At 38.6% G+C, this 27,174-nt stretch overlaps 1 protein-coding gene across 8 annotated transcripts in view; it reads left to right on the forward strand.

Moving 5' to 3' along the window:
- PPARGC1A (PPARG coactivator 1 alpha) overlaps window positions 1-27,174 on the forward strand; it is a 655,697-nt gene that overhangs the window by 616,633 nt on the left and 11,890 nt on the right. For 5 of the 8 annotated variants that reach the window (XM_080640304.1, XM_080640300.1, XM_080640302.1 and 2 more), the window contains 8 exons: window positions 1,151-1,345; window positions 3,329-3,451; window positions 4,321-4,525; window positions 8,987-9,032; window positions 9,142-9,215; window positions 21,352-22,267; window positions 22,856-22,960; window positions 23,111-23,231. In XM_080640304.1, the coding sequence (XP_080496430.1) occupies window positions 1,151-1,345; window positions 3,329-3,451; window positions 4,321-4,525; window positions 8,987-9,032; window positions 9,142-9,215; window positions 21,352-22,267; window positions 22,856-22,960; window positions 23,111-23,231 (1,785 nt within the window). Of the gene's footprint in view, window positions 1-1,150; window positions 1,346-3,328; window positions 3,452-4,320; window positions 4,526-8,986; window positions 9,033-9,096; window positions 9,216-21,351; window positions 22,268-22,855; window positions 22,961-23,110; window positions 23,232-27,174 lie in introns of all 8 variants that reach the window. The other 3 variants (XM_080640301.1, XM_080640299.1, XM_080640305.1) reach the window with 2 other exon arrangements.

A 27,174-nucleotide genomic window follows, 5' to 3' on the forward strand; every position in this document is an offset into this window, starting at 1 on the left:
GTAGCAGAGTGATGGTTAATTTGCATATTACTCTTTTATTAGATAGGATAGAACATTTCCCTATAAAAAAAGTGCATAAGTTCCAGTTTTGGAGGGCTTGAAAGCACTGAAATAAATACTATCCTTTATAATAAACTGTTTATGGGTCCTTCCCTTCCACTAGAGAGGTATTAGAGGGGTGCAGTTTTGTATTGTTTCTCTTTGTACCTTCAACACCTAACATGGTTTTGATGTAGAGTAAGTGGTCAAAAATATTTGTGGAGTGAATAAGTGAAAACAGCTTTTCAAGAATGTGTTTGTGGGAATGAAAGTGAAAAATGACTTAGAGTATAGATGGAGGATCCACCACTAGAAGTAAGGTTGCACTAGAATCATGCCCTTGGCCTCAGAAATGAATGCATTTAAGAGATGTTACAAAGTAAGATTGTACTTAGTGACTGAACAGCTAAAGAGTACTCAAAGTAGTTCCAAAGTTTAGGTCTGAAAAATTGTTACCCAAACATGAGAAATCAAGAGAAATAGTAGTAAGTTTGAGTTTGGAGATGAGGGAGCTATTATCAGGTAGAAATGTCCAGTAGGCAGTTATAAATTTATGACTAAAGTTGGGAAAGGTGTTAGGGAAAAAAATGACTAGGAAGTATTCAGTGATGAGATTATAACTGAAATCATAAAAGTGTAGTTTCTCTTGGTATAGTTTTAGCTTCTGGTGATGTTCAAGCAGAGTGTTCTAAACATTTCGGCAGGTGTGCTGAGTAGGATGAAATAGATGATGGTCAAAATTCTCTCAAGTTGCGTCAGACTCTCTAAATCACATCATTTTAGATAGGGAAACAAGACATAAACATGTGGAAAATAACCATGAACAAGACAGAATTATATACAGCCGTATTAAGCACTGACATAATAAATTGCTAAATTGGACAGGTCAACAATCAGAAATTGGTACAGAAGAGGTATTAATTAATTGTGTGTTTCAGACCAAAAGTGAATTTGGAGTTTAAGGAAGATGTGATCTTAGTTCTCTGGCATGAACATTCAAAATTTCATGTATTTTCTTACTCATTTGGCTAAACATGTCCAATCTATGCTGATTAATGGTGTTACCCATCTCCCAATGTCAACTCAATCACGTCGTCTTCTGTTTTTGCAGAAGATAGATGAAGAGAATGAGGCGAACTTGCTAGCAGTTCTCACAGAGACACTGGACAGTCTCCCTGTGGATGAAGACGGATTGCCCTCATTTGATGCGCTGACAGATGGAGATGTGACCACTGAGAATGAGGCTAGTCCTTCCTCCATGCCTGACGGCACCCCTCCGCCTCAGGAGGCAGAAGAGCCGTCTCTAGTAAGAACCCTTCCTACTGTTTAACAGGAATTGGAGTTGCCTCTGGCTACCCGCTGCATGGGTATGATGTAGTAACAATAAGGTCTGGATTTTTAATTTAAACTGATGCCAAAACAATCCCCAAACATGCTTGGAGTTGCAAATTCTGTTGTTCTGTGATTAAACATATTGACAATACAGTCTTCATGTGAGACTAACTGCAATTTTAAACTATCTTTTGTGTCAATGTTTTTTTGCTTTTTTCTTAGTATTACTTACATTCATGGTAGAAATTTAGAAAATGTAGAAACCAAAGAGAACAGACTAAATATTGTAATTTCTAATAACTTCTAATATGCAAAATAATTGAAATCTCTTTCATTAAGATATAATATTGACATGTTTGTGAATTTTAAATGTATGCATTATTTCAATGGTGGTATAGTATTTTATTATTCAAAGATGTCTTTAGTTTACTAATTAATCCCTGAGGTTAGATATTTAGTCTTTTTTTTCTATTTTTTTACTATTATAAATTGTTTAATAATTGACATATTTGTAGTTTTATTCTTATGCATGCAATTCTAGAAATAGGAGGTATATCAAGGGCTATGTAATATTTTAAGGCTTTTGATCCATAATTCTTATGAAGATTGAAAACTAATAGCACGCTTGCAACCCTAGGTACCAAAATTTATGGTAGGCAATGAAGAGTGAATTTGTTGGCAATGAAGAGTGAATTTTCCTTTCAATGCAGTGCTTGACCAGAATTTTATTACTTCTAAGACACAGTTTTACCTTCTCATCTGTGGTAGCCATTTGTCATTTGCCATAAATCTGATGCAAGAACACACTATGTAAATTACAGAATGCCATCCTTCAAACTTTAGTAATGTGCTTCTACCTGCCATTTAGAGTTTGTTTCTTGCCCATTTCTACATTTTTAAATGTTAAAAACACTCCATGTAAACATATGGAAACCCTACATGTATTCTTTTGCCTTCTGAGATTTCTGGTCTAGAAGAAAATCTCTCGTAAGTGATTGTTATTTTCCCCCATTTTCTCCATTTGTCAGTATTGTTGGCTTTGCTGTCTAGGACTCTGATTTCTTTACATTCACCCACACATTTGGCTCACCTAGGAGGTGCTGTTGACCGAGAGTCATACTACATGTCTAAGCAGGGAGGTCCTAGAAGACCATCAAGTTAAACAAATAAGCAGGTCAAAAGACAGTAAAGTCTTTGTCTAAGCCAGAACCCACATCTCCTGACTATTCATTTACAAATCATATATATTTGATTTCTGAGAGGAAGGGAGAGGAAGAGAGAGATAGAAACATCAATGATGAGAGAGAATCATTGATTGGCTGCCTCCTGCATGCCCCCTACTGGGGATCCAGCCCACAACCTGGGCATGTGCCCTTGACTGGAATGGAACCCAGGACCCTTCAGTCCGCAGGCGGATGCTCTATCCACTGAGCAAAACTGGCTGGGGCTGTTTTCAAATCTTCACCAAAGATAGCCATTCTTTTATTCCAAGTATTCTTTGAATCAGTCAAGTATCATACTTTATTATGCAACATGATTCAGAACATCATAGAATCTTTAATTTATTGCCACTTGATTCATTTGGGTTATTGATGGGAAAATGTCCATATATTCCCTCCCCACGCCCCAAATCCTCATTTAGCAAGGCAGCTTTTCCCACCCGGTGTGGTTTGGAAATCCTGTCAGGAAGATTCTTTCCCCTTACTTTATATAAATGAAATATTGAGGTAGACAATGCTAATCTCAAATGTAGGAAAAGGAAATAGTTTCACAGGTGGTAGTATAATGCCAACTTTTTAAAAATACACGTTTGTTAGTGCTTTTGTGCTGAGGTGTGATAGAATTACTTTTTAGCGTTACAATTACTGAATTGTAAGTTTGAAATTTTAATAACTTATTCTAATGCTCAGAAGACTCCTAACTCCCTTGCTTTCCCCCTTCTCTGATATGTTTCTAGCTTAAGAAGCTCTTACTGGCACCAGCCAACACTCAGCTAAGTTATAATGAATGCAGTGGTGTCAGTACCCAGAACCATGCAAACCACAGTCACAGGATGAGAACAAACCCTGCAGTCGTTAAGGTACGAAAGCAAACTTTTTCATTCAGGAGGGAACGTCACAGATGGTTTTTGCTTGAAGCTGTAAAACAAGTCGTGGGCTTATTTGTGGTGTTCATTGGGCTGGGCACCTGCAGCTGCTTCCCAACGCTGAAGCCGATTATGAAATGGGTGTCCGAAAGCAGCACTCTGGCCGCTTTAAACCAGGCAGAGTCCATTTACACTTCGTCTTCGGACAATTGGAATGGAAGTTCTGCCGTCTGTTGCTCCATGCCCATTTTATTAATACATGCAGCAGTGCGGGCTACAATTCAATTTGCTGATAGGCTGGTATTAACTATAAGTGACTTCAAGATGCAGGGTTGCTGTTTTGCCAGCTGTCCAACCTGAGAAAGATTGCTCTGGAATCACCGCAAAAGATCCGTCTCTGCCATTAATTGGATGGAATGCTGGCAATGACATAATTCGGTTAGCGGGCTGTATTAAACAATGTTTGTCTTGCCATTCACTGTGAGTGAAAACGGAGCGTTAAGGGGTACTTAAGAGAATTGTGAATACTGGGCTCTGGCAATCAGTGGCAAATTAAGGTTTAAACCAGCTTATTTTTTTTTTTTTATTCACAGTAAAGGCGCTGTAGGGTCTTGTTAGTTACATGTTGCTGAGTAAGAACATTGAAATGTAGGAGAAATGAAATAAAAAGCTGCATAAATGTCATTTAGGAATTTTAAATGTAATTTTCTTTCCTTGTTCTGCAAACAATTATTCACAGCTCATAGATCCAGTACACTTAGACTGAACACTTCATTGAAAATCTCATCTCTTCAGAAAACCTATATCCATTCTGCTAAGGTTCAGTTCACTAATTTTAGCTTTCTTTATGCCTTGTTTTTAAGACCGAGAATTCATGGAGCAATAAAGCGAAGAGCATTTGTCAACAGCAAAAGCCACAAAGACGTCCCTGCTCGGAGCTTCTCAAGTATCTGACCACAAACGATGACCCTCCTCACAGCAAACCCACAGAGACCAGGAACAGCAGCAGAGACAAATGCACCTCCAAAAAGAAGTCCCTCACACAATCGCAGTCGCAACATTTACAAGGTAGGTTGGGGACCAAAACAGACTCTGTGGGTGAGAGCGCGGAAGGGTGAGCCAGCATACACCGGGCTGGCGATGCCCAAACTGCGGGCTTCCATTCCCACAGTTTCACTCTGGAAAGAGAATTCAGCACTTCACTGTAGATGGGAAAAAATCCTTCCGTGGACACAGGTTGAACATATCCTATTTAGCTGATATGCAGCCTGCTTCACAATCACCCGGTGGCCCCTGAAATGTTAGCCGAGTGGGTGGGTGACGAAGTGGGGAGCATTGAAACCTCAGATGAGGTTCACATGAGCTCTGAAATGCTGAGGTCATTGAAGTTCAGGGCAGGCTGGGCTAGGTGATTCATTACAGAGCTTTCATTTTTTTTCCTCTTTCAGTAATGGAAAAAATAAGGCATTGTTGACTTGCTGTGTATGTACCTTAAGAAATTGTAAATAACAATTATTCAGCCTCTTGTGGTTATTAAGTGCATTCTTTCCTTTTTTTTTTTTTTAAGAGTACATGTTAGGCTCACAGATTTTATTTTATTTTTTTGTAAATAAGGATTTGGAAATTCCTAGAATTTTAAAAATTTGCTTTCTATCTGAAGAAATGATTGCCTAGAATAAATAAAACAGCTAGATTGATTTTGTATTACCCCCATACATTATCAGAAGGCTTCTGGGGCAGATCAGGCTGATTTGGGAAAAACCTCTCTTGGCAGAGAGAAAACTGTCTTTTGTTTTTGGCTCCTCCTTTCAAAATATTCTAGTCTTACAGGTGCAAAAAGAACTTGTAAAAGTTGCCTTTGCTTAAAAACATCCCAGTTTCCATGTGAACTTGACCTCTACCCTTGTAGTGGAAGTAGGCCTTTGCTAATGTAGAATTTATAAACACCCACCTCTTTTTTTCCCTTTTGTTTTCCCAACTTCCCCTTGCAGCTGCAGAGCGGGAGCCCCGCCTCCCTGTTATGAACCATGATTGCTTTGCACAGGTATGCTGCTGCTGCTGCTTTTCAACAGTATCTCCTTTCCCGGTGTTTTGACTTTCCCCTTCTCATCCCCAGCTCACCATAAGCCCAGATTTTTCAGGAACCTTCCTTTAACATGTTAAATTGGCTCCCAGTTAGGTTTTTCCTGGTGGCTATCTCAAAATCACTACCCATCCCTTTCTGCCAGTTCAGGGAAATATATTTATGGACAGGAGACAAATTCTCTTAGCTTGCTTAGGCCTGAGGGGCCCCTCACACACTGGAGGAGTTTTTCCCAGAGCAGAACCGGTCTGCTGGGGGACAGACACATAGCTGTCTAAGGCCTCAGGTGAGGGAAAGCCAGCTGGGCTTGTGAATTGAAGAAGTCACTGCTACTCTCCACCTTCTGCTAGTCATGCATTCATTTTCTGGAGCTGAATATGAAGTCCTGAGCTCGATGAAGCCTTGGAGTCAGTAAACCCAGCCCAGCAGCATATTTTAAAGGTCTTGTTTTGGAACTTTAATTGGCCCTTTTGGATTTTGAGGTTCTTTTTTTTTTCCCCAATGTTTAAATTTGCTTACCACTAAATATTACTGTAAACTGTTGCAAACCATGGCAGTGAGGAACTAAATTGGCCTATGGGGGAAATATTCTTTAGAAGAGACATGCTGTATGTGGTTTGTTTTTTTTTAAGGTATATGTCTGTGGTAAGGCTTTTGACAATATACACTGAGTGGCCAGATTATTATGATTTCTGAATGCATAATAATCTGGCCACTCAGTATATATATATTAAAGGCCCGGTGCATGAATTCGTGCATGGGTGGGATCCGGCCAGCCTGGCCAGGGGGAGGGGACATGGACAGTTGGCCGGCCTGCCTGCTGGTCAAACTCCTGGTAGAGGGGACAATTTGCATATTAGCCTTTTATTATATAGGATATACACTGAGTGGCCAGATTATTATGTGTTCAGAGATCATAATAATCTGGCCATTCAGTTGTACATATTTATTCCTGTAGTTATTAAAGTCCTAAAACAAAGCAAACATGGCTGGCTGTTAATAAGCAACAGGAAATAAATGCTCAGCTTCAGGGGTTACTTAAATTATTATCAAAATTTGAAAGTGAAAAACACGTGAACTCTCGGAGAGGATGACTGAGAGATTCTGCTGAGATTACCTTTCTTAATGGATTGTAATTTTTTTTCCTCACTGAACTTCCTGTTTGTTCTTTGTAACATGGTGAGGTCAGGTTCTTTTAAGTTCCTTAGGATAATGGTCTGGCCTTTGGCACCTGTTGGTGTTCCCCTCATTCACTTATTCATTCATTTGCTAATGTATTCATTCACTAAAAATACCATGATCTGCATGAAAAAGATGAATTGCTGCCCTCAAGGATCAATGTGGATTAAAATCTCTGGAATAGTGTGGATTAAACTCTGAGTGAACCAGATCAGTGCCCCTTTAGTGAGTTTTTGTGAGCCTGGACATATTCAGCCATTAGAGTCTGTTTGTGGTTTGAACTGTACCCTTCCCTATGGCCCTCATTTCCTGTTGCCTTTGGTCCCATTAAATATCTCCATTGCCTACTCTCTCCTTCCATTGCCCTTGGCCTTACCTATACCCAACTACCAGAATTTTGGGGATCTTCCTTTGAGCATTTCAGAAAGCCAACTCTACACCTTGAAAACTGGAATTCTAGTGACTGATTTTCCATGTGCTTTTATTGTGTGTGATAGCACATAGTTCATAGATAGACATGTTCTATAGAACCTGCATGCATTATTATAATTATTAGTTGAGCACCTTAAAAGCTGGTAAAGTTCTTTCATAAGTGTGTTCTTTTGAAAGATTCATTATATCAGACATACTAAAGAAATAATGTAAGACCAGTTCATTTATCTGTTTATATGGAAAAGCCAATCAATCAATGTACCTAATTTGTAGAAGACAGCATGAGCTTCGTATTACTGAATGCACATTGGATAGATGAAAAACCATTCCGTTGTTTAAAAACTAAATCTAAATCTACAAATTAAATATGTAAATACTATTTATCCAAGTACCTAATTTCAGCCTAATTTGGATATAAATAATATTTTCACATTTCAAAGGACCTTAATTACTGGGGTTGATTAATTTGCTTGAATATCTATTGGTTGCAGTCCATTTTGATAATAGGAGAAAGGAAACATATTCTGGGCCAACTCTGCCAGTAACTAGTTTTATGGCTCTGGCAATATTTTTTAGCATCTCAAAGATTTTTCTCAGGCTTTTCCCCCATAAAATAAGGAAGATTATTCTAAAGACATTTTTTTATTTCAATTCTGTGATTGTCATTATTTAAATGACTACCTTTTGAAAGTAGTTATTTTACTGAGAAAAAATTGACATATGTATACATATATCTTTGTAGATAGGCATATATATATAAATAACTAGAGGCCCAGTGTATGAAATTCATGCCTGCGCCCTCTTGCAGCCCAGAACCCCTTGCTCCTTACTGCCTGCCTGCTCACTGCTCCTTACCGCTCGCTGCTCCTTAGAGCTGCTGCGGAGGAGGGAGAGGCTCCTGCCACCGTTGCTGCACTCGCCAGGTCAGTGTGCATCATAGTGACTGGTTGTTCTGGTTGTTCCACCCTAACGGTCGCTTAGGCTTTTAATATATATAGACTAGAGGCCTGATGCAGGAAATTCATGCAAGAATAGTTCTTCACAGCCGTGGCAGCTGCTTCGATCCCTCCCTTGCAGCCATGTTGGCTGCCTGGATCCCTCTCTGGCAGTCGGGGGCAGCTGCCTGGATCCTGTGGCTGCAGCCCCAGCTCACCCTTTATAATTGGGAAATGGCTTCTGTAACAGGTAAAATTTAGGAAGCATAAAGGGAAGTAGGTGAGCTTTCTTTACAAAGCTCTGGGTCTCTCAACTGATAAACATAGTATCTTACTTTACTTGTTTATCAGATTTGAGAATCTGAGCCCCTTTTCAACCATCTGGATCAATGTCCAAAATTTGCCATAATCTCTCAATTCATTTTTAGTGAAGGGAATGGTTATTGGGTGAGCTTTGGCCTCATACAAATAACCTATTCTCAGGCTAGATATAAAATTATATGTTTTAGGAGAAAAATCAACTGAATATTCATAACGTTCTGTCATCTTATAGTTACTCTGCTCTTTTCTTGTCTAAACAAACAGTGTACTGTATTCCTAATTCAAATAAAAAACATTATTTCTTTCTGATGGTATGATGCACATTTGGTATCCTTAACAGGGATGCTACTTTTTTTTTTTTTTAACTCGATTTTTATATGTTTTTTGAATGGTAGTTTTCTGATACAAATGTTGCTTGGATTTTTTTTAATGGACTGTTGTCTGACTTTGATCCAATATTCAGGGATTTCCTTACTTTTGATTTACAGTTTCCAGTTTCCCACCTGACTGTTGTAGCAAGAAAACAAATCTAAAAAAACACTCAATATTTCATAATTAGTTTCCTTTTTTTTCCTTTAGCCAAACCAACAACTTTATCTCTTCCTCTGACCCCAGAGTCACCAAAGTAAGTATTAAGAAATGTAACCATTTTCAGAAAGGGAAGGGGGTTCTAATACATTTGGCTACAGCAACTCCATTTCAGTTTGTTTTTATAAATGTGCCATATCTTCCAGTGACCCCAAGGGTTCCCCATTTGAGAACAAGACTATTGAACGAACCTTAAGTGTGGAACTCTCTGGAACTGCAGGTGAGCCTTACATTTCACTTGCAATTGCGTGTGTGTGTGTGTGTGTGTGTGTGTGTGTGTGTGATGAATATATGTTAAATAGATTATTTTCTTTATGTGATTAATGGCATTAATAGAGAACAAACAACATTGGATAAGAAGTTGTCTATAAATATTTCTAGTTGTTTACTTTCTTTAAGAGAAAATATTTATTGTGCGTCAGACTTGAGCCAGAGTCTGATGTATACAGGGTGGGACAAAAGTAGGTTTACAGTTGTTTTTATGGAAAATAATACAATCTTACCTAATAATAGACAAACATGTAAATTGACTGTACCGCCACTATGCCCACAGCCAATCAGGAGTGAGTATGCAAATTAACCCAACAAAGATGTAAGGTTAATTTGCATATGCAGGCATGGAGCAGCTGGGAGGGGCGGGACACCTGCTATGAGGGGGAGCGGGAGGAGCGGAGGGAGCTCCAGGATTGGTGCTCCGGCTGGGAGTGAGGACTTGAAGTCTCCCGGGCGACCCGGGAGCGAAGCCAGAGGAAGGAAGGCCTATTCTTGCACGAATATCGTGCAACGGGCTTCTAGTTATTAATAAATAATACAAGAATAAACTGTTTTGCACACTCACAACTATAAACCTACTTTTGCTTCCCCTCTCCCTTCCCCCATATGTATTACTGCTTTGGATCCTCAAATAGCCCTGTTTCAGATTAAGACACCAAAATCTGAGTAGAAGGAGAAATGAAGATTTACTGATATCCCTCTCAACAAATGTGCCAGGCATATAATTCATTTGGGCTAATTTCATAAGACCTCATAAGGATGGTGGTAGTTCTCTCATTTTTAAGATGAGGAAATAAGGTTCAGAAATGTTGAGTAACTTGCCCAAGATCACAGAGCGAGAAAGCAAGGAACACAGGTTTAAAGCCAGGTTTACTACTTCTCGATGCTTCACTTGGAATGTTTTCTCACTCTCTGGTGTGCCTAATAGTGCAATGCTCTCCTCTGTATGTTACCATTTTAATATCTTTTCAGCAAAGGAGAAAAATGAAAATATACCCATTCACCAATACAAAACGTTCTTATATATATTTTAAAGAAGAGCAATTTCCTTCACCATTTGGACTTCTGAACTCATTTAGCCAGTCTTGACTTCACATACTGAAGAGGAAGGAGCACTAAAAACTTGGACTGAACTCTGAGAAACTTACTAAACCAAGAGTTCCAAAGCAGACTTCTGATTGGGTTGTAAATGGTGTCTTTGCACAGAGCTTTAAGTTTCGGGACTTGAACCCCACCAGAAGGTGAACCTTAGAATGTCTGAACAAGAAATTTCTAGGCTCTGGCCATTGCTGATAAGGGTTAAGGAACAGTAAGTTAAACAAGATGCTTTCGACCAGAACCACGGTGCCTACATGCACCGTGGTCATTATCGCTAAGTTTAATTTCACACTTTGAGTTCCTTAAATTACCTCCATATGAAAGGTCTATTGCATGATCGCATGATTTGGTAAAGCAGTAGAGTAGTTAATTTCATGGTATTTACATATATTTTATATGTGTGTGTGTGTATATAAACTCATATATATGCATATATACAAATATATCTTTAAATGCATACACACATATACATACATATATATTTGCCTATAAGCATAGACATACATAATTGCTTAAATGAATTATAATTTACATATATGATTATAAGTTATTCTTTTGTGTATATACTATGTGCAGTAGAGGTCTTCATATGAGAATGAGTTTTTGGTGTTTTAGCCAAAGTGTTGATTAAAGTATACATTTGTCTTGTCATTTTACTTTTGCTTAAAACATAAATATACATTAAAATATCAAATTTTGGTGGAAAACAGAAACTTTTACTTTGAACTTAAGTAGGCAAACTGGGGAATCATTCATCTTTCTGGCACAAGCTTCACTAATAATGCATTGTAGATGGTCCCATTTTTTGTGTCTTACTTTTTGAAAGAAAAGAGTTAAAGATATTTGTGTGGTAGTCCTAGTGTAGAACCATTCTAGATTTTTATGACTTTCATATAAATTACAATCATAAGTCTCATTTTTCCTCAGTGCTTTTCATTAGCACCAATCTACAACATTTGACAGCCCTTCATTTAGTCTTTATGGGGTCTTTTTATAGAAACAACTTTTTTACTGATATTTTATTTACATGATATTTTATTTTCTCACATAATTTTAGTCACCAGTATAATGGACATTAACTGGTTTGAAAAAATGGCCTACTGTGACAAGTTAACTGAAAGGAATCTATTAACTAAGAATGTTCAGAATGTTGTATTAGTCAGTTACTTTCTTTTAGAGAGGATTGAAAAAGTTTCCATGGTATATATACCAAAACCAAGATTTGTATTTTAAAAATACTGTTTTATTATTCTTTAATTATAAATAATAAACTTTACTGTAAAAATGTCAGTAATATAAACTGGTAGAAAAATTATTCATGGTTCTAAGATACAAAGATATCTATGCCATTGTTTTCTATGGATATTTTTATATATCTGTGATCTTTTTGTATATATTCATATATATGTGAATTTGCTTCCCCAGTTTTCCATTAACATTTTAATAATAAATTTTTGTATCATCATGGCCCTTTATTATAATGCTTTTAGGATGCTATATAACCTTAGTTTGAGTAGGTACATCTAAATTTACCTATTCATACTGTTACACATTTAGGTTTTCACTGCAGTGGACAGCTTCATTCATAAACGTCTGACTCTGATTTTCTCAAAATAAATTTCTAGTAGTTATTCATATTGAATATAAGGACATAAATATCTTGGGGGCTTTGTGATAAATATTGCCACATTGCTTTCTGAAAGGGGTATTTCTATCTATAATCCTATTAACACTCTTTGGATATACTTGCTTTATTTCCTCCTCTTTAGCACTGGGTGTCTTTGTTTTTAAAATGTTTTGTTAATTTATGTGTATGAACATATCATTTATATTGCATTTCTTCTATCAGTGAGATTATGTTGTTATAAAACATCAATTACTTTGATTTTTTACCAGAAGTTTTAATGTTTCTCTTATTGATAGATAACTAATTTTAAGCAATTTAGTCATAATTTTGATAGATAGTAGCATACACTATTGAAAGGCAGGTAGAGATTTATAGAAAATACTTTAAAAATACTTATAATCTTTAAAAACATATACAGTGGATTTATTTCTGTCAGTGTACCAGAATTCTTCTACTTGTTTAAATCCCCTTTGCTTGGTGCTTTGAAAGATTATTGGGTACAATGGAAATCAATTTAACAACATATTTTTCATGCCTGCTCTATGCTTGCAATATGATAGCTCTTGGTTGATGGATGCACAGCAAGTGTCAAACAGAGAGACTAATCCATGGAGCATAGTACAGAGAGACTAATCCATGGAGCATAGTACCATAGTAGATGCTAGTAAATGTTTTTCTGTTTAAGGTGTGGGCTTATAGGCTGTTTGGAGAAAAGAACACATTGTATAAGAAACATGAAGGGAAAATATCATTTATTATTTATAATGTTCAGTTACCTCCTAAGAAAGGTGGACACAAGGGGTATTTTTTAGTTTGTTGAGCATGGTGGTTGTAAGTGTGAAGATGCAAGTCAGAGAAGCTGTGGTAGGCCAAATTGCATTGCATCAGAGAAGAAATTTAGAGCTATAGGAAAAGAAGGGGTGAGGAGGAACTTGGAGGATGCTGAGGAAAGCTGGAAGGAGTATGGAACGTGCCTGGAGGGTGATGTATGGAGGAGACTGGTGGAGGAGAGTTTTGTTTTGCTTTTTTGGCAGAGATATTGCAGATCTGAAATGTGTGATGTACATGATCTCCATCTCTTCTAAAAACCTTGAGTAAAATTTGTTGTGTAGTAGTGTTTGGAGAATGTGACCAACACCAGTTATGCCTAGAGAATCACCGAAGGGAGGAACAAAGTTATCAAAGGGAACCCTGTAACATGGCTTCAAGTTATATATGATGATTACAGAAGATTGAAAAGAAATACAAAGGCAGTTCAGGACTGAAAGAAGCATTAAAATAATCTGATTATACAGTGAGTGAGTGAAGTGATCCATAGAAAGGAGTTTGGAGGGAATTGGGCTCTCCACACAGTAAATTTGGGATCCTTAAGGGAGAAAAATATGTGTATCAGACTTTGAAGTGTACAGGTAGGAAGGGGAGAAGATATGGTTGGAGTAGAAGCAAGAAGGAAGAAAATCAAAGGGATGTTTAGGAGAAAGGAATTTGACAGGGGCAGTGAAATCAGCAAGGAAATATGCAAGATAACACAAGTACTTTCCCTCCTTCATCTTTTTATTTCTAGAACATTTTTCAATATCCTTAATCTTTTCTAGGGCTGAGATTCCTCAATTTTAAAGCCCTATTTATAATTCCCAAATGAAATTACTGTCTGGCTCAAAGGACTAAATTATAGGCTCAGACTTAAAATCGCCAGTATTCAACCATTTTGACATACAAAAATGACAATTTCATGTAGTTTAACCTGAACCAATACACTTTATAAGCAGCAATGCTCCAAATAAAAGTAATTTATTTTGATTTTCAAAAAACAGACAGTGTAGCTTAGTGAAGCTGTGAGGAAACTTGGCTCTGATACAAGACTAAGCTAAGTTCAAATTCTGAATCTACCCCTACCTAGATCTATGGCTTTTGGTCAATTTAAGAAACTTTTGTCATTCTCAGGATCTTTATGCATCAAATGAAGATGATAACTATACCTACATTTTATTGAGTCACCATGAGGATTAAATGAGAGAAAACATGAAAAAGACTTGGTCCAGTACCAGCATATATGTGTTCAATAAATATTAGCTATTTAACTACTGCATTAACTTCATGTACTAAGGTCATTGCACATCTTTTCATCTTTTGATGATCTTTACCTGTCCCCTTTAATTGAGTCAATGGTATCTCCTCTTTGGCACTTCAATATATGAAGTTATGTGTTTTTATGGCAAAATCCCATTAATTCCCCATGAAATTGAACATATACTGCTTTTTGTGTGGGTGTGGGATTTACCAAATCAAAGTAGAAAATGTCCTCTTTGATATTCTCTCTACAACAGTTACTATTGCTACAAATTCTACAGCATAGGCACTCCCTAATAGCACCGCACAGACATCATCTTTTTTACTCTTCCCAGTCAATTGTTGAGGAAAAAGTTTTATGTTGATTCTAGCTCCGTGGTGAACCTAGGGTTCAAAGCAGGTCTGTCTGACTAGACATTATGTTTCTTTCCTGAAGCCTGGATTTTAAAGATAGTAGTCGACATCTGTTATGTTAAATAGGTTTCATTTCACTTGCCAAGTGTCATTGATTGGTATTGGCTGCCAGGAGCGTTGTGTTGAGAAGGATTCTAAGGCCAAGTCTGTGCTCAGTAGGAATGTCATGATCAATTAGTGATGTCTGCCATAGGTGCAGCAGGGGGGTGGACAGGGTAGAAACAGCATTCGTGTTGTTGATTTGTTGATCCTGGGTCTACAAACTTAATCTGTTGGGTTGTGGCAGAAGAATCATATCAAGCTGTTGCCCAAGCTTTTCTGATGTCTTGTTTTTCTTTACTCTCACGAATTTTAGTGAAATTTTCCAAACATTTCAGTAGATATATAAAGAGTCAACAAAATTCTAAGACCTTCTGAATAATCCCTATGTTCCATCTGCAGAGTCTTTGGAAAACAGGAGGGATGAGATAGGAAGTTTGCTTTAGTAGGTGTTGCCAGCTGGTCTGACTTTGTGATTGTCCCAAACTAGCTCATTTTGGCTGATAAAAGAAACACTTCTCTTTTACAGGTGTAAAAACTAATGTGATTTCAAAATAGCTGTTAGTAAAGCAAGATGAGAGAAAAGAGAATGCTCTTTTGGCAGACGGCATTCAACTCTATTGCATATGGAGATTTTCAGAGCACTAGACTTTTTGTTTCTCAAGTGGGAATGGCAAAGCAATGTCAGCTGAACAAGATGATGGTTTTAACCACAAGACAGGGAGAAATTTGGTTAGGGACCAGAGTGACTGACCCCAAAATTTCATGGATATGTATATGCACATGCATATGTAAGTTGTTTTATTGTTATTACTATACAAGTAATAAAAAGCAATATAACTAATTTATAACTAATTAGGGAAATGAGAAGAGCAACATAATCAGCAATCTCACCCCCCTAACACACTAAGTCTTAGCAATCTTTTTCTTCCTTTGATATATTTTCCCCCCATGGTTTTGATGATAGTGGGTGTATAATTTGGTCTCATTTATTTTTCACTTAATGTTTTTCCTCGGTTTAAATGGGCAATCATTCAAAGTGCACATCAATGGACTTGCATTTAAAAAAACCCACTCATTAACCAATCAATTTTTAACTTTTTAGTCTTCTTTTATGTGGAGTTTTATATTTTCTTTTTTAAACTTCCCACTTAAAAGTTCATTGTGCTGGATGGGATATTGACAAACAGCATAAATTTGCTCTGCTCTGTCTGTATATACTTCTTTTGTATGCGACTTACCTTTGGGGAAATAAACCAAAGCAAAATATGAGCCATGGTCATTAGTTTTCAAAGGAAAAACCACACCATCAGAGAACTGGAAAGTGATTTTGACAGATCATATCATCCATTCCTGGGCCCGAAGAGTCCAAGGAACAGAGACCCAACAAATTCTCTTTACAGCACATTGCAACATTTGCCAGCTCTGACTGTCAGGAATTCCTTCCATATTTCAAACATATCATTCATTTTCTCTGTTTAATCTCATTCATCTTGACCCAACATTGGGAAAGATAATTTCTTTGTTCTGTATTCTTTCTGGAAATGGTACTATCGTGTTTCTTTAAATAAGAATCACAAAGCAATTTCCTTTCCCTTATTAGCTTGGGAGGCTTTGGTGGCAGACACCTGGAAAACCAGGTCCTTCTTATTCTCACCTTGCTCCCCTTGCTGCACCTGCTCTGTGGGAGAGTGCACAGGGTCAATGATAAGATCTTCATCTTCCCTGAGCAACAGTTGGGGAATTAGTCACATGCCACAGGAATGTTCTGAAGCTTTGCAGCAAGGCCGGTTTGTTCCCCTGCAATCAGGGGTGATATAGGAAATACTTAAAAAAGTAATAGGGGTGGAAGCACTCTGGGCCAGAGCAGGGTATAGGGGGGCCCTCCTTGTCTACTGTTAACACTTTGGTTGCTGCTCTCATGGAGCTCCCAGGAGTCCTGGGGGTGGGCAGAGGGCACTGGAGGAGCTTAGATTAAGAAATATTCTAATAATCCGTGTAGCATAACAGCTCATACTGAGTATCAGCCTTTCCTATGTCCTCTTGACACCTCCTCCAAGTTCTCGAGGCCCAAAGTATGTGAATAGAATAAGTCACGCACTTCTCTTGGCCCGCTTCTCCTTTTTTGGTGAGTTTTTAAACATACAGATACTCATCTTCTCGTTGTTTTTCCTTAAGCAACATCTGAATTGGCGTGCGACAGAAGAAAAATCTCACTGTCAAATACACTCCAAAGCAAGTCCCAGATTTAGCAGGAGATTCTGTAAAATGCTGTAAACTATTGCAATAAAGATCCCGCTGCAGTCATTGGGTGGATAGTGGAGCACAGAAAACAGAGCAGAGGACTCGCCATTTACCAGAGCCATTCAATTAAACAAAGAAACCCAAAAGAGAACTCCTCCAAGAAAATCGTTTTATGGCACATAATGAAAAAACAAAACAAAACAAAACTTGCCTTCGACTTTTTTTTTTTTTTTTTTTAAATCGAAGGGCTGTTTAAAAAGATGACTGTAGAGTGTGCGCCACTTCTCCCGGATCTGCTGTGCAGAAGTGCGTAAGTGTGAGTGATGTAGAGGTACTTGTTTATTATAGAGCACATTTCAATGCAGTAATCATAAATATTGCTAAGGTTGTGCTCTGTTGAAATATGACCTACATACTCTTGATTGTTTGTGTTACGTGATTTGTCTGACACCCATTACATTCTGGGTAATAGCAGCCATTTGTTGCTCTGCACAGCAGGCTCTTTTGACAAAAGAAAATAGGCAGCAATAAAAAAGCTATAGGCTGAATTACATTCTGCACAGAGCTGCACTGCTGAGAGTTTGTGCAAGTGTGTTAACAATGCTCTGAACTGCCTCTTGTCAGCCTTCAGCCTGTAATGGCCATCTGTCCTCCCATAAATCTGTCGAAACCTGCTAAGTTCAAGAGAGAGCACGGAATATACCTTGTACTGTCAACACCAAAGTGTACACATTCCCCAGGAAATCAACACACGGGAAATAATCTGGAGGTTATGGGAGGCATTAGACTGTTGGTTTAGGCTGGTGGGATGAAATGGAGGGTCTGGCGATTAGTGGGAAGATGCGCAAAGGTAGTGGCATAAAGGAATTGGTATTGACTGCCCTCTGACCACAGGGGAAAAAATCTGGGTAGGGGAGATGGGGTGAGAGAAATCCAATTAGTTTGGGTGCAGCAAGGAGTCCCCTGTCCCATCAGCTGCTCTTAAAAGTTTGACACTACGTGGAAAGAAAAAAAGAAGTGCTTCTTACATTGTTGTTTTGCTTTGGGTTTCAACTGTCTCTGGAAATAGATTTTCAATTAGGCACTGGTGGTTGGAGGTCTTGTGAGTCTTAAGATTTCTCAGTCTTGCTTGAAGGCACTCCCTGATTAAAGATGCTTCAGTAAACAGTAAAAAGTTTAAGGAATTATCTGCCTGTCCAGCTGGGCTCAGTGGTTGAGCGTCAACCTAGGAACCAAGAGGTCACAGTTTGATTCCCTGTCAGGGCCCCTGACCTGGTTGTGGCCTCAATTCCCAGTGTGGGGCATGCAGGAGGCAGCCAATCGATGATTCTCTCTCATCACTGATGTTTCTATCTCTCTCTCCCTCTCCCTTCCTCTCTGAAATCAATAAAAATATATATTAAAATTTAAGGAATTTCCTAAAATATTTTCCCCTACCCACCTACTCACTAATCCTAAAGTAACTTCCATCCACTAAGCAAGAAACTATTTGTTTTAACAAGTAGTGCCCATAGAAATTTACAGCCCTGATAGTTTCACTCCCAGAGTCTATTTGGTTCTCTCAGGGTGTTTCTATACATTTTAAGCACATATGTAAGAATATACACTTACTTCAAATTTTAAAGACACATTTTAATTTTGTCTCTTTATTACAAAGAACTGTGCGGCCCCTGGGGCGGAGTCTCTGAAACACCAGCGGCTGGTGTGGGTAGCATCCAACACACAGTAGGAGTTCAGGGACTGTCCCTTCAGTTGCCACAGGCTGCCCCATACATGAAGGAGGTGAAAGGCTCTGTTTTTAACTCAAAGACACTACAATCAGGGTATCGCCACTTCCAAGAGCAACTTGAGAGTCACTTATTTAAGTGGTAATGAGCTTAGGTACTAGGACAAGGGTTTCACATGTTCAAGACTAAAAAGGATTTCTATATTTAAAATCCCTAGATAGCTGAGTTATTTTTAGAACTAGTCTCTCTTTAATAGTGGCCTAATTTGGTGTTTCTGAAGTTTAGGGTTTCTTTTCATAAGCCTAGAATGTCTGTCAAAATACATGGACCTGAGTAGGCGGCAGTGCGCCTCATGGGCTCTGTAGGACAGTGGCTCTCCTTATGTGGTCTGTGAACCAGCTCATTATAAATGTTTAACCAGCTTCTCAAGTGATCCTTGGGCCACTGAAATGGGGGGTTCACCAGAGAAGGAGGATCTAGAAAAAGGAAAACAAAGAAAGAGTACAACTTTTTGCAAAAATAAGCCCAAGTTTTTGCAAAAATAAGACATCCTCTTAAGAGTTTATAATCTATTTGAAGAGACAAGATATAATTCACATTCAAAAAAGACAAGCAAGACTATACAGCTATCTCTGATAAGTATCAAGTGGTTGATCCTGGCAGTAACTTATTGGAAAAGTAAAAATTACCTTAATCTGAGGTGTCATGAAAAGATTTATAGAGTTAGAATTTTAGAATGTTGAATGTCATTTCCCCTAATTCAAGGGCTATGTCATTTGGAATATTTGACTGTTATTTACTCAGCAAAGATGGATTATCCAGCATTATTTCTTTGTGCATTTTAGCCTTCTATGAGAAATATTTGAGAACTTGTCATTTCTTTGCTGGGTATTAGTATCTTTAAATTTGTTGCCATGGTAATTGAAGGTAGCACGTGGTAGAAATCAGTATGTGTGAATGGGCAGTGCAGAAGGTAAAGAAACAAGAAAAAAGAAAGAAAAAAGAGAGAGAAAAGAAAAGATTGATCACATAGGAATTTCTAAAATTGAGTAAAAGACATATTTGTCCATGAAAAAGGGAAGAAAGGAGAGTTTGTCTTAGTAACCTGGGTGGTTCATTCAATAATATGTCACCTCCTTATTATCTATAAGCTAAGAGGGGTAGCCAGACCTCCTTATTATCTATAAGCAAAGAGGGGTAGGCAGAGGGACTGTTAATAAAGGGAGGCTTTTATGAGACTCAGATATTTCTCTTCTCTTTGTGTTTGTATTTCCTGGTCTTTCTGAACTTTTCTGGGATGGATTTCCAAAGTGAAACCACTTTGTATTTTTGTCCCCTTTCTTTCCACATAAGGCAGAATTAGCTATGCATAATAAAATTGCCAAAGAGTGGCAGAAACAATTTCATTTTAGGTAAAATGTCCATTTCTTCCATCTCTTTATTGTAAAGTAGGAGAGAGAGGCAGCGTCTTTCTGTTCATACCAAATTTTCACGTGGCTCTGTGACCTACTTGGTTCTCTCTATATAAACACACACACACACACACACACACACACACACACACACACACACTTTTTTTCCAGTAAGGTAGAATTTCTCTGCCTTTCCTTGAAATATGGAGTTGCCTTAAGTCTAACCCCAGGCTTGTTAGCATACTTGAAGTTCTTTTTTGCTGAATAGCATTCACCCATTCTTCTAAATAGAAAGTGTATTGTAAACTAAAATGTTCCCTCCAAAGCATGAAGTCATTTGAACTCCAGTTTTCCCTTTTTCAAAGTTCCTTGGACTCAGAAGCTGTATTGCAATTACCCTTTCTCGGTCTAAGGGGATGAGCATTACCTACTGGGGGGGATGCTTCATGAGGCAACTATACTTCACGGACTCTCCCACAGGGACTGCTGATGGAAATTTCTGCCCTTCTATAGAAAATCACGAAAGGCAACAAACAACTGATGGGGTTTCCCCCTTTTCCTTTATTTAAAAAATTTTAAATTAGTTAGTTGCTGAAGCTTGGATTCCTTTCAGTCCTTCAGCCTCATAACCTGCCCTAATGTTGAGCTCTAATAAAATGGTCCCCTGTCACTGCAATAATTCATGTTACTGTTCACTTTGGTTTCTGCTGCCGAACCATATTTTAGACAGAATGTATTAGTTATGCTTACAAGAATGTATTATACCTACATTAGCCACGGTTTACTAAGTTAATGAACTGTGGCGACAAAGAATTGTTGCCATCGAGTTGTAGAGTTGTCTAGTTCCCTGCATTCATATATTGTATTTTACTGAACTTACCTCCACGTTGCCTATGTCATTCCCGCATTTGCCATCATCCATCTATTTTTTTGTTTGTTTGTTTGTTTCCAAATTCTTTGGCTTCACCGGTAGATTTCCTTGATTGAACAAAAATCCTCAGCCACTTGCATCATTGGCAGTATTCTTTGCAGACAAAAGCTATCAAAGCTGTTCCATGATTCTCCTGAGCCCCGCTGCGTGCATTTTCCATAACGCAGAAGATGTGATGCCCTTGAAAATCTTTGGTGGTGCCTGGTGCCATGGAGGCCGGGAGGGATGCATTAATGTTTCCTATAAAGCAGGTCTGTTAGCATTGGTGTTTGAAATACACAATATCATGACTCGCACAGCTGCCTGGCACAGTTGATCCATCTTTTCTTGGAGACGGGAGCTTAGGGGGGAGAGAGTCATTTTAGCAGGTGTTGTCATGAATTTGGTTTTCTTCTTTTTCACCCAGTTTTAACCATTGTCTGAAATCTCAGTAAAGTTAGGAAAATGTATCCTGGCATTTAAAAACATTGTCTCTTCTCTCTTTCTCTCCCCACCATTTTTTTTTTTTTTTTTTGCCTTAGGCCTAACTCCACCCACAACTCCTCCTCATAAAGCCAACCAAGACAACCCTTTTAGGGCTTCTCCAAAGCTGAAGTCCTCTTGCAAGACTGTGGTACCTCCGCCATCGAAGAAGCCCCGGTACAGTGAGTGTCCTGGTACCCAAGGCAACAACTCCACCAAGAAAGGGCCCGAGCAGTCTGAGTTGTATGCGCAACTCAGCAAGGCCTCAGTGCTCACCAGTGGACACGAGGAAAGGAAGGCTAAGCGGCCCAGTCTACGGCTGTTTGGTGACCATGACTACTGTCAGTCAATCAATTCCAAAACAGAAATACTCATCAATATATCACAGGAGCTCCAAGACTCTAGACAACTAGAATACAAAGATGCTTCCTCCAGTGGGCAGGGGCAGATTTGTTCCTCCACGGATTCAGACACGTGCTGCATGAGAGAGACTCTGCAGGGGAGCAAGCAGGTCTCTCTTTGTAGCACCAGGAAACAGCTCCAGGACCAGGAGATCCGCGCTGAGCTCAACAAGCACTTCGGTCATCCCAGTCAAGCTGTTTTCGACGACGAAGCAGACAAGACCAGTGAACTGAGGGACAGTGATTTCAGTAACGAACAATTCTCCAAACTACCTATGTTTATAAATTCAGGACTAGCCATGGATGGCCTGTTTGATGACAGCGAAGATGAAAGTGATAAACTGAACTACCCTTGGGACGGCACGCAGTCCTATTCATTGTTCGACGTGTCCCCTTCCTGCTCTTCCTTTAACTCTCCATGTAGAGATTCCGTTTCACCACCCAAATCCTTATTTTCTCAAAGACCCCAAAGGATGCGCTCTCGTTCAAGGTCCTTTTCTCGACACAGGTCGTGTTCCCGATCACCATATTCCAGGTCAAGATCAAGGTCCCCAGGCAGTAGATCCTCTTCAAGGTAAATCTTGTCAAAACCCACCCAGAGCATAATGCATTACCAGGAAGTAAAACAAACAAACAAACAAACAAACAAAAAAACACCACAACCCACCAAAACCAAAAACATTTAAACCCACAGGCAGGCCAGCTCCTCACCATTGCATTCAGGTGTCATTGAACTAATGAGATTGTTGTTACACATATATCACTCCTCATCTTCTCTTAAATCTGTCAGCCTTGAGCATAGTGCCTTGAGCCAGTCAGATCAGAGAGAGCAATTTGTAGGAAACTTGCTCATCTAACTTTTTCCATTACCTGGAGAGCTGCCCTGTGCAAGGATAGTTGAGATCCATGCAAGATAAAGCTGACAGTGTACCAGACTGGCGCTCGGCGTTAACATCAATAAGAGATGCTGGAGAGAACACATCACTCCCAGACCTCTGAGCTGACTAGATGATCAGAAACTGTCACTGGGAAATCTCACTAGTCTCTAGGAAGAAAAAGCCAGTTTATGTAACACAGCGTTCCTGGGCATGTTCAGTCGTGCTGATCAACGGGGTTAAGTGGCAGTTGCAAATGCCCTTTTTGTTTTTCTCCTCTCTCCCAGATCTTGCTACTACTATGAGTCAAGCCACTGCAGACACCGTGCACACCGAAATTCTCCCCTGTGCTCGAGATCACGTTCAAGATCACCCTACAGCCGTAGGCCCAGGTAATGATGCGTGTCATTTTCCTTGGACTCCTCTCATCCCGGCCTTTAGATGACAAGATGTTATCTAAACCCTGCCCCTCCCCAGTTTATTATTCATTTTGCTCGTGCCACTGGAGGTGGTTGACTTAATGATGAAGTTGTGTTTCTCAGGTATGACAGCTACGAGGAATATCAGCACGAAAGGCTGAAGAGGGAAGAATACCGCAGAGAGTATGAGAAGCGCGAGTCTGAAAGGGCCAAACAAAGGGAGAGGCAGAGGCAGAAGGCAATTGTAAGCAGCTTGGAGCTAACTTTTGTTTTAAAGGAGGGTTTCTCTTTTGTTTCCTTTTCTCTCCTCTGCTCTCCTCTTCTTCTTCTTTTTTTTTTAGATTAAAAAATAAACTAAAGCCAAGGCTTTGTTAGAATATACAATATCCAGCCTCTTGACATTAAAACATCAGCGAGTCCCCAGTCTCCCTTCACACAGATTATTGGAGAACCAAATGTTAAACCAGTATAGCTCATTCATCTCATTCATCTTGAAACTCATTACTGTGTTAAAAAATGGAAGCAGAAGAGAGTTATTCAGTCAAGCACTGGTTCTATCGGGTCAACGGATGAGTTCTTCTTGCTTTTTTCCCTGAGTGGAAAATGAGGAGGGATCACTGTTCTGTTTTTTTGGCAGGTGTGAGGATTATATTGTCCATGAAGAGACTGGGTCTCTTAGATTTAAAGGTGGCAGTAGAGGATAATTTGCTAAGAAAGTCATCATTTCTTTCTTGTGCTGGGTCAACACCTAACTGGGCAGTTGACTCATCACATTTCTTATGAACTATTTGTCAATAACCCATTATGTATTTTGGCACCACTTATGGCAGGGCATTACATTCACATGACATATAGACCGTACTGACCCTTTACTGGAAAGATCCAGGTTATGTTAAATTAATTTTTTTCCCTGTGTGTCAGTATGTTTTTAGCAGCTGCTTACTAACTGATAGACTTCACACCACCTCCCACCCATTGCTTATCAATCTAGACCTTGGAAGACAGATATGAGACACTCCAGTTGTCAGTGTCTAGTGCTTGTCCATGGCAGACATTCCTAATTGATTATGGCACTGTTTCCCACCAAAGCCGCCGTAGAGCCTCAAGGTGCTCCAGGGAGCCATGGCTAGTCGGTTAGAAATGGTACTGCTTTTGTTTATTGCAACTGCTGCCAGGCTGCTGAGAATCATTTCCATGAAGATCAGCTTTTGACATATCTTGCATACAAGGAAACCAAAACTTAGGGAATGGAATTTTAAAGGGTAGATGGATATGGTTCCTTTAAGAAAACCTACTACCATCAATAAAATCTTGACAAACCTATAGAAAAAAACTGACTAATGAAGTCAAAATCAAGCATTGGCCAACAGTTATCAGCTGGAGGAAAAAGGTTAAATGAGAGATTTGTTAATCGTAGGCACTCAAGGGGAAAAAAGGGAGATGTAATTGAATACTTAGGCTAAAGGTCTAGGGTGTTTGCTGTCACTTAACTTTAAATCTACCTAAGACTGAATCATGGGTCTTTTGAAAATTACAATACTTTTCCTCATTTTTTCTCAACTTTCAAATGAGCTGTGTTATTAAGATCTGCCAGAGTGTCATTAGTTAACACTTAAGAAGACTAATGAAAATTAAAAATTCAATATTTCTAATTTTGCTGTTTTTAATTAATAGCCTATTCAATAATTATAATAACTCACATTTATATAGTGCCATGTAGTTTACAAAGCCTTTTAATATGGCATATTATAGTTAATCTTTATAAAAGAGAATCATGTTGCATAAGCCTGTAAGAAAAATAGTTATTTCAGTGTTTGCAAATTCATATTTTATAAAAGCCTTCATGTTTCTTTTTAGAAGTATGCCATTAAAGAGAGAGATTAATTATTTAATAATATACTTACTCATTTGGGCAAAATACAGCATAGCTATAACCAAAGCTATATAAATAAATGTAGATAAATTACATGTGCTTATTTTATTCCTTCCAAAGATAATTTAGTGCCAGATACTTAGCTAGAGTCAAGAAAGGAAGGTAGCATTGAACAGACTGTCCAATCTATGATGGAAGGTGGCGGGGGGCGGTGAGGAGGTAAGAGATCAACCAAAAGACTTGTATGCATGCATATGAGCATAACCAGTGGACACAGATGGAGGAAGGGGGATGAGGGCATGTGCTGCGGGGGGTGGGAGTGGCCAGGGAAAGGTTAATGGGGGGGAAAAAGGAGACTTATGTAGTACTTCAAACAATAAAGAATTTAAATTAAAAAAAAAGAAAGGAAGGAAGGTAGGTACCTTTTTGCTAGTTTAACTCTTTCCAAATAGATCAAGTAACATGATTGATCTACAGTCCATAAGCATCTTGAGCCAAAAGCATTATGAGGTCATCAACCTCAGCTTGAAAGCAGATACCACCCCACCTTCTCATTATGTCACAAATGTTGAATGTTCATAGTTAATTATTTGACTAAGACAATCTTTTATCAGTTTTCTTTGGAAGACGGCTTTTATAATGCAAATGACAACTTGGATTATATTAAATAATTGTAAAATAACCTTATATTTTTGAGAATTTTGACTTTTTTTTAAAGCAACAACCTATGACCTAGAGATTGTTTACTGACACAGTGACCTATAGGTAGTAAGAGCTTAATATAAAGATTTGGGACTCACTGTTAAGCCAATACCCACTTCAATAACTATTTCTGTTTAACATAGTGAAAGCTCTACTCTTTAGGTGACAAACATTTGCTTGGTGCTGAGGATATAAAATTAGGTAAGACTTGGTGCCCTGCAGCCAGGGAGCTTCAAGTCTACTGGGAGATAAAGATAAACAAAGAGGCAATGGGGTGTGTTAAGTGCTATTGTAGAAGATACATCTAAGGTACTATGGTGACATATGGATGGGCATGCAGACCTGGGAATGAGGGAGGTCATCCCTGAAAAGGGTGAGATTGATCTGTAACCAAAGGGATGGAAGGTAAAGGTTTGCTAAACCTGTGCTATCCAACATAGCAGCCATTAGCTAAGTGGCTAATTCAGCTAGTCCCAAATTTGAATGCACTAAAAGTGTGATTGGCACTATATTCTTCTTGGACATTGCTATTCTAGGCAGAGGCTATAACTTATACTAAGTTTCTGGAAAAAAGCAAGGTATATTGAATCTTATAGTCATTTAACTAGAACACTTGGGTATAGGAGCAGCAAGAAATAAGTCTGGAGGGCTCCATGGTAGCCAGATCTTTGAAGGGTTCTGTAAGTCATGATAAAGATTTTGAAGTCTATCTTGGAGGCATAGTGGAACTACTTAATGAGTTTACCCACAGGAAGATTTTCTGATTGATTTCCTTCCTCAAAATGATCTGCTTTCTTATGCCAAAATGTATTTTGCAAAGTTTATTTTTATGTATTTGGGCACAGAGATACAGGCAATGATTTTTGAGTCATTGGACTAGATTAGCTTGAAAAGTCATTCATGAAACAGCTAAAGAAACTAGGACAGTCCACCCAAGTTGGTCGGGTAGGTGATTTCCCTTCAGGTTTTTGAGATACCCTTAAAGTAATGAATGAGTCGCAAATTATGTTTGGAATACTTTGGGTGTAGTGCAGGATTTTACATTAATTCTGATCAATCATATAATTAGGGGACCAACAAAGCAGAGTTACCATAAGGAAAAATAATGTGAAAGTCATTTAGAAATAGGTATTTTACAAAATTAAGGTAGTCTTTGTTACCTTTGTTTTGTGGTCTATTTTGTTTTTGCTTTGAGCTCTGTAAGGAGATGGTTTGGGAGGGCTGTAAAGTTTTCATAGCTATTCCTCTAAAAGTCTATCCAGATTGACTTGAGTTTACCACATCGGAGAGTTAAGTGAAGACTACTGATTAGTAATTACTAACCCGGAATCATACATTGTGGTTGAATATTGCTATTGGTTCAGTTGATACTTTCCTCCAATTTCCATCTAAACTCTCAGAAACCAATTCACCCTCTGCCTTTCTCAGTCTCATAGACTTGAAACAATTCAGATTTTATTGGAGCTGAGCAAGCCAGACTTTAGTACTTACTGTCTAAACTGTCACTGCTCTAATTTCTTGTGGATTTCTAAGTCTAGCTCCATTTGCAATTTGTACAGTTTCCTGCCAGAAAACATGATAATGGGATGTTAATTAAAAGGGCAAATCTAGA

This window comes from Plecotus auritus (genome assembly GCF_963455305.1).
Source record: "Plecotus auritus genome assembly, chromosome: 1".
Lineage (NCBI taxonomy): Eukaryota > Metazoa > Chordata > Mammalia > Chiroptera > Vespertilionidae > Plecotus > Plecotus auritus.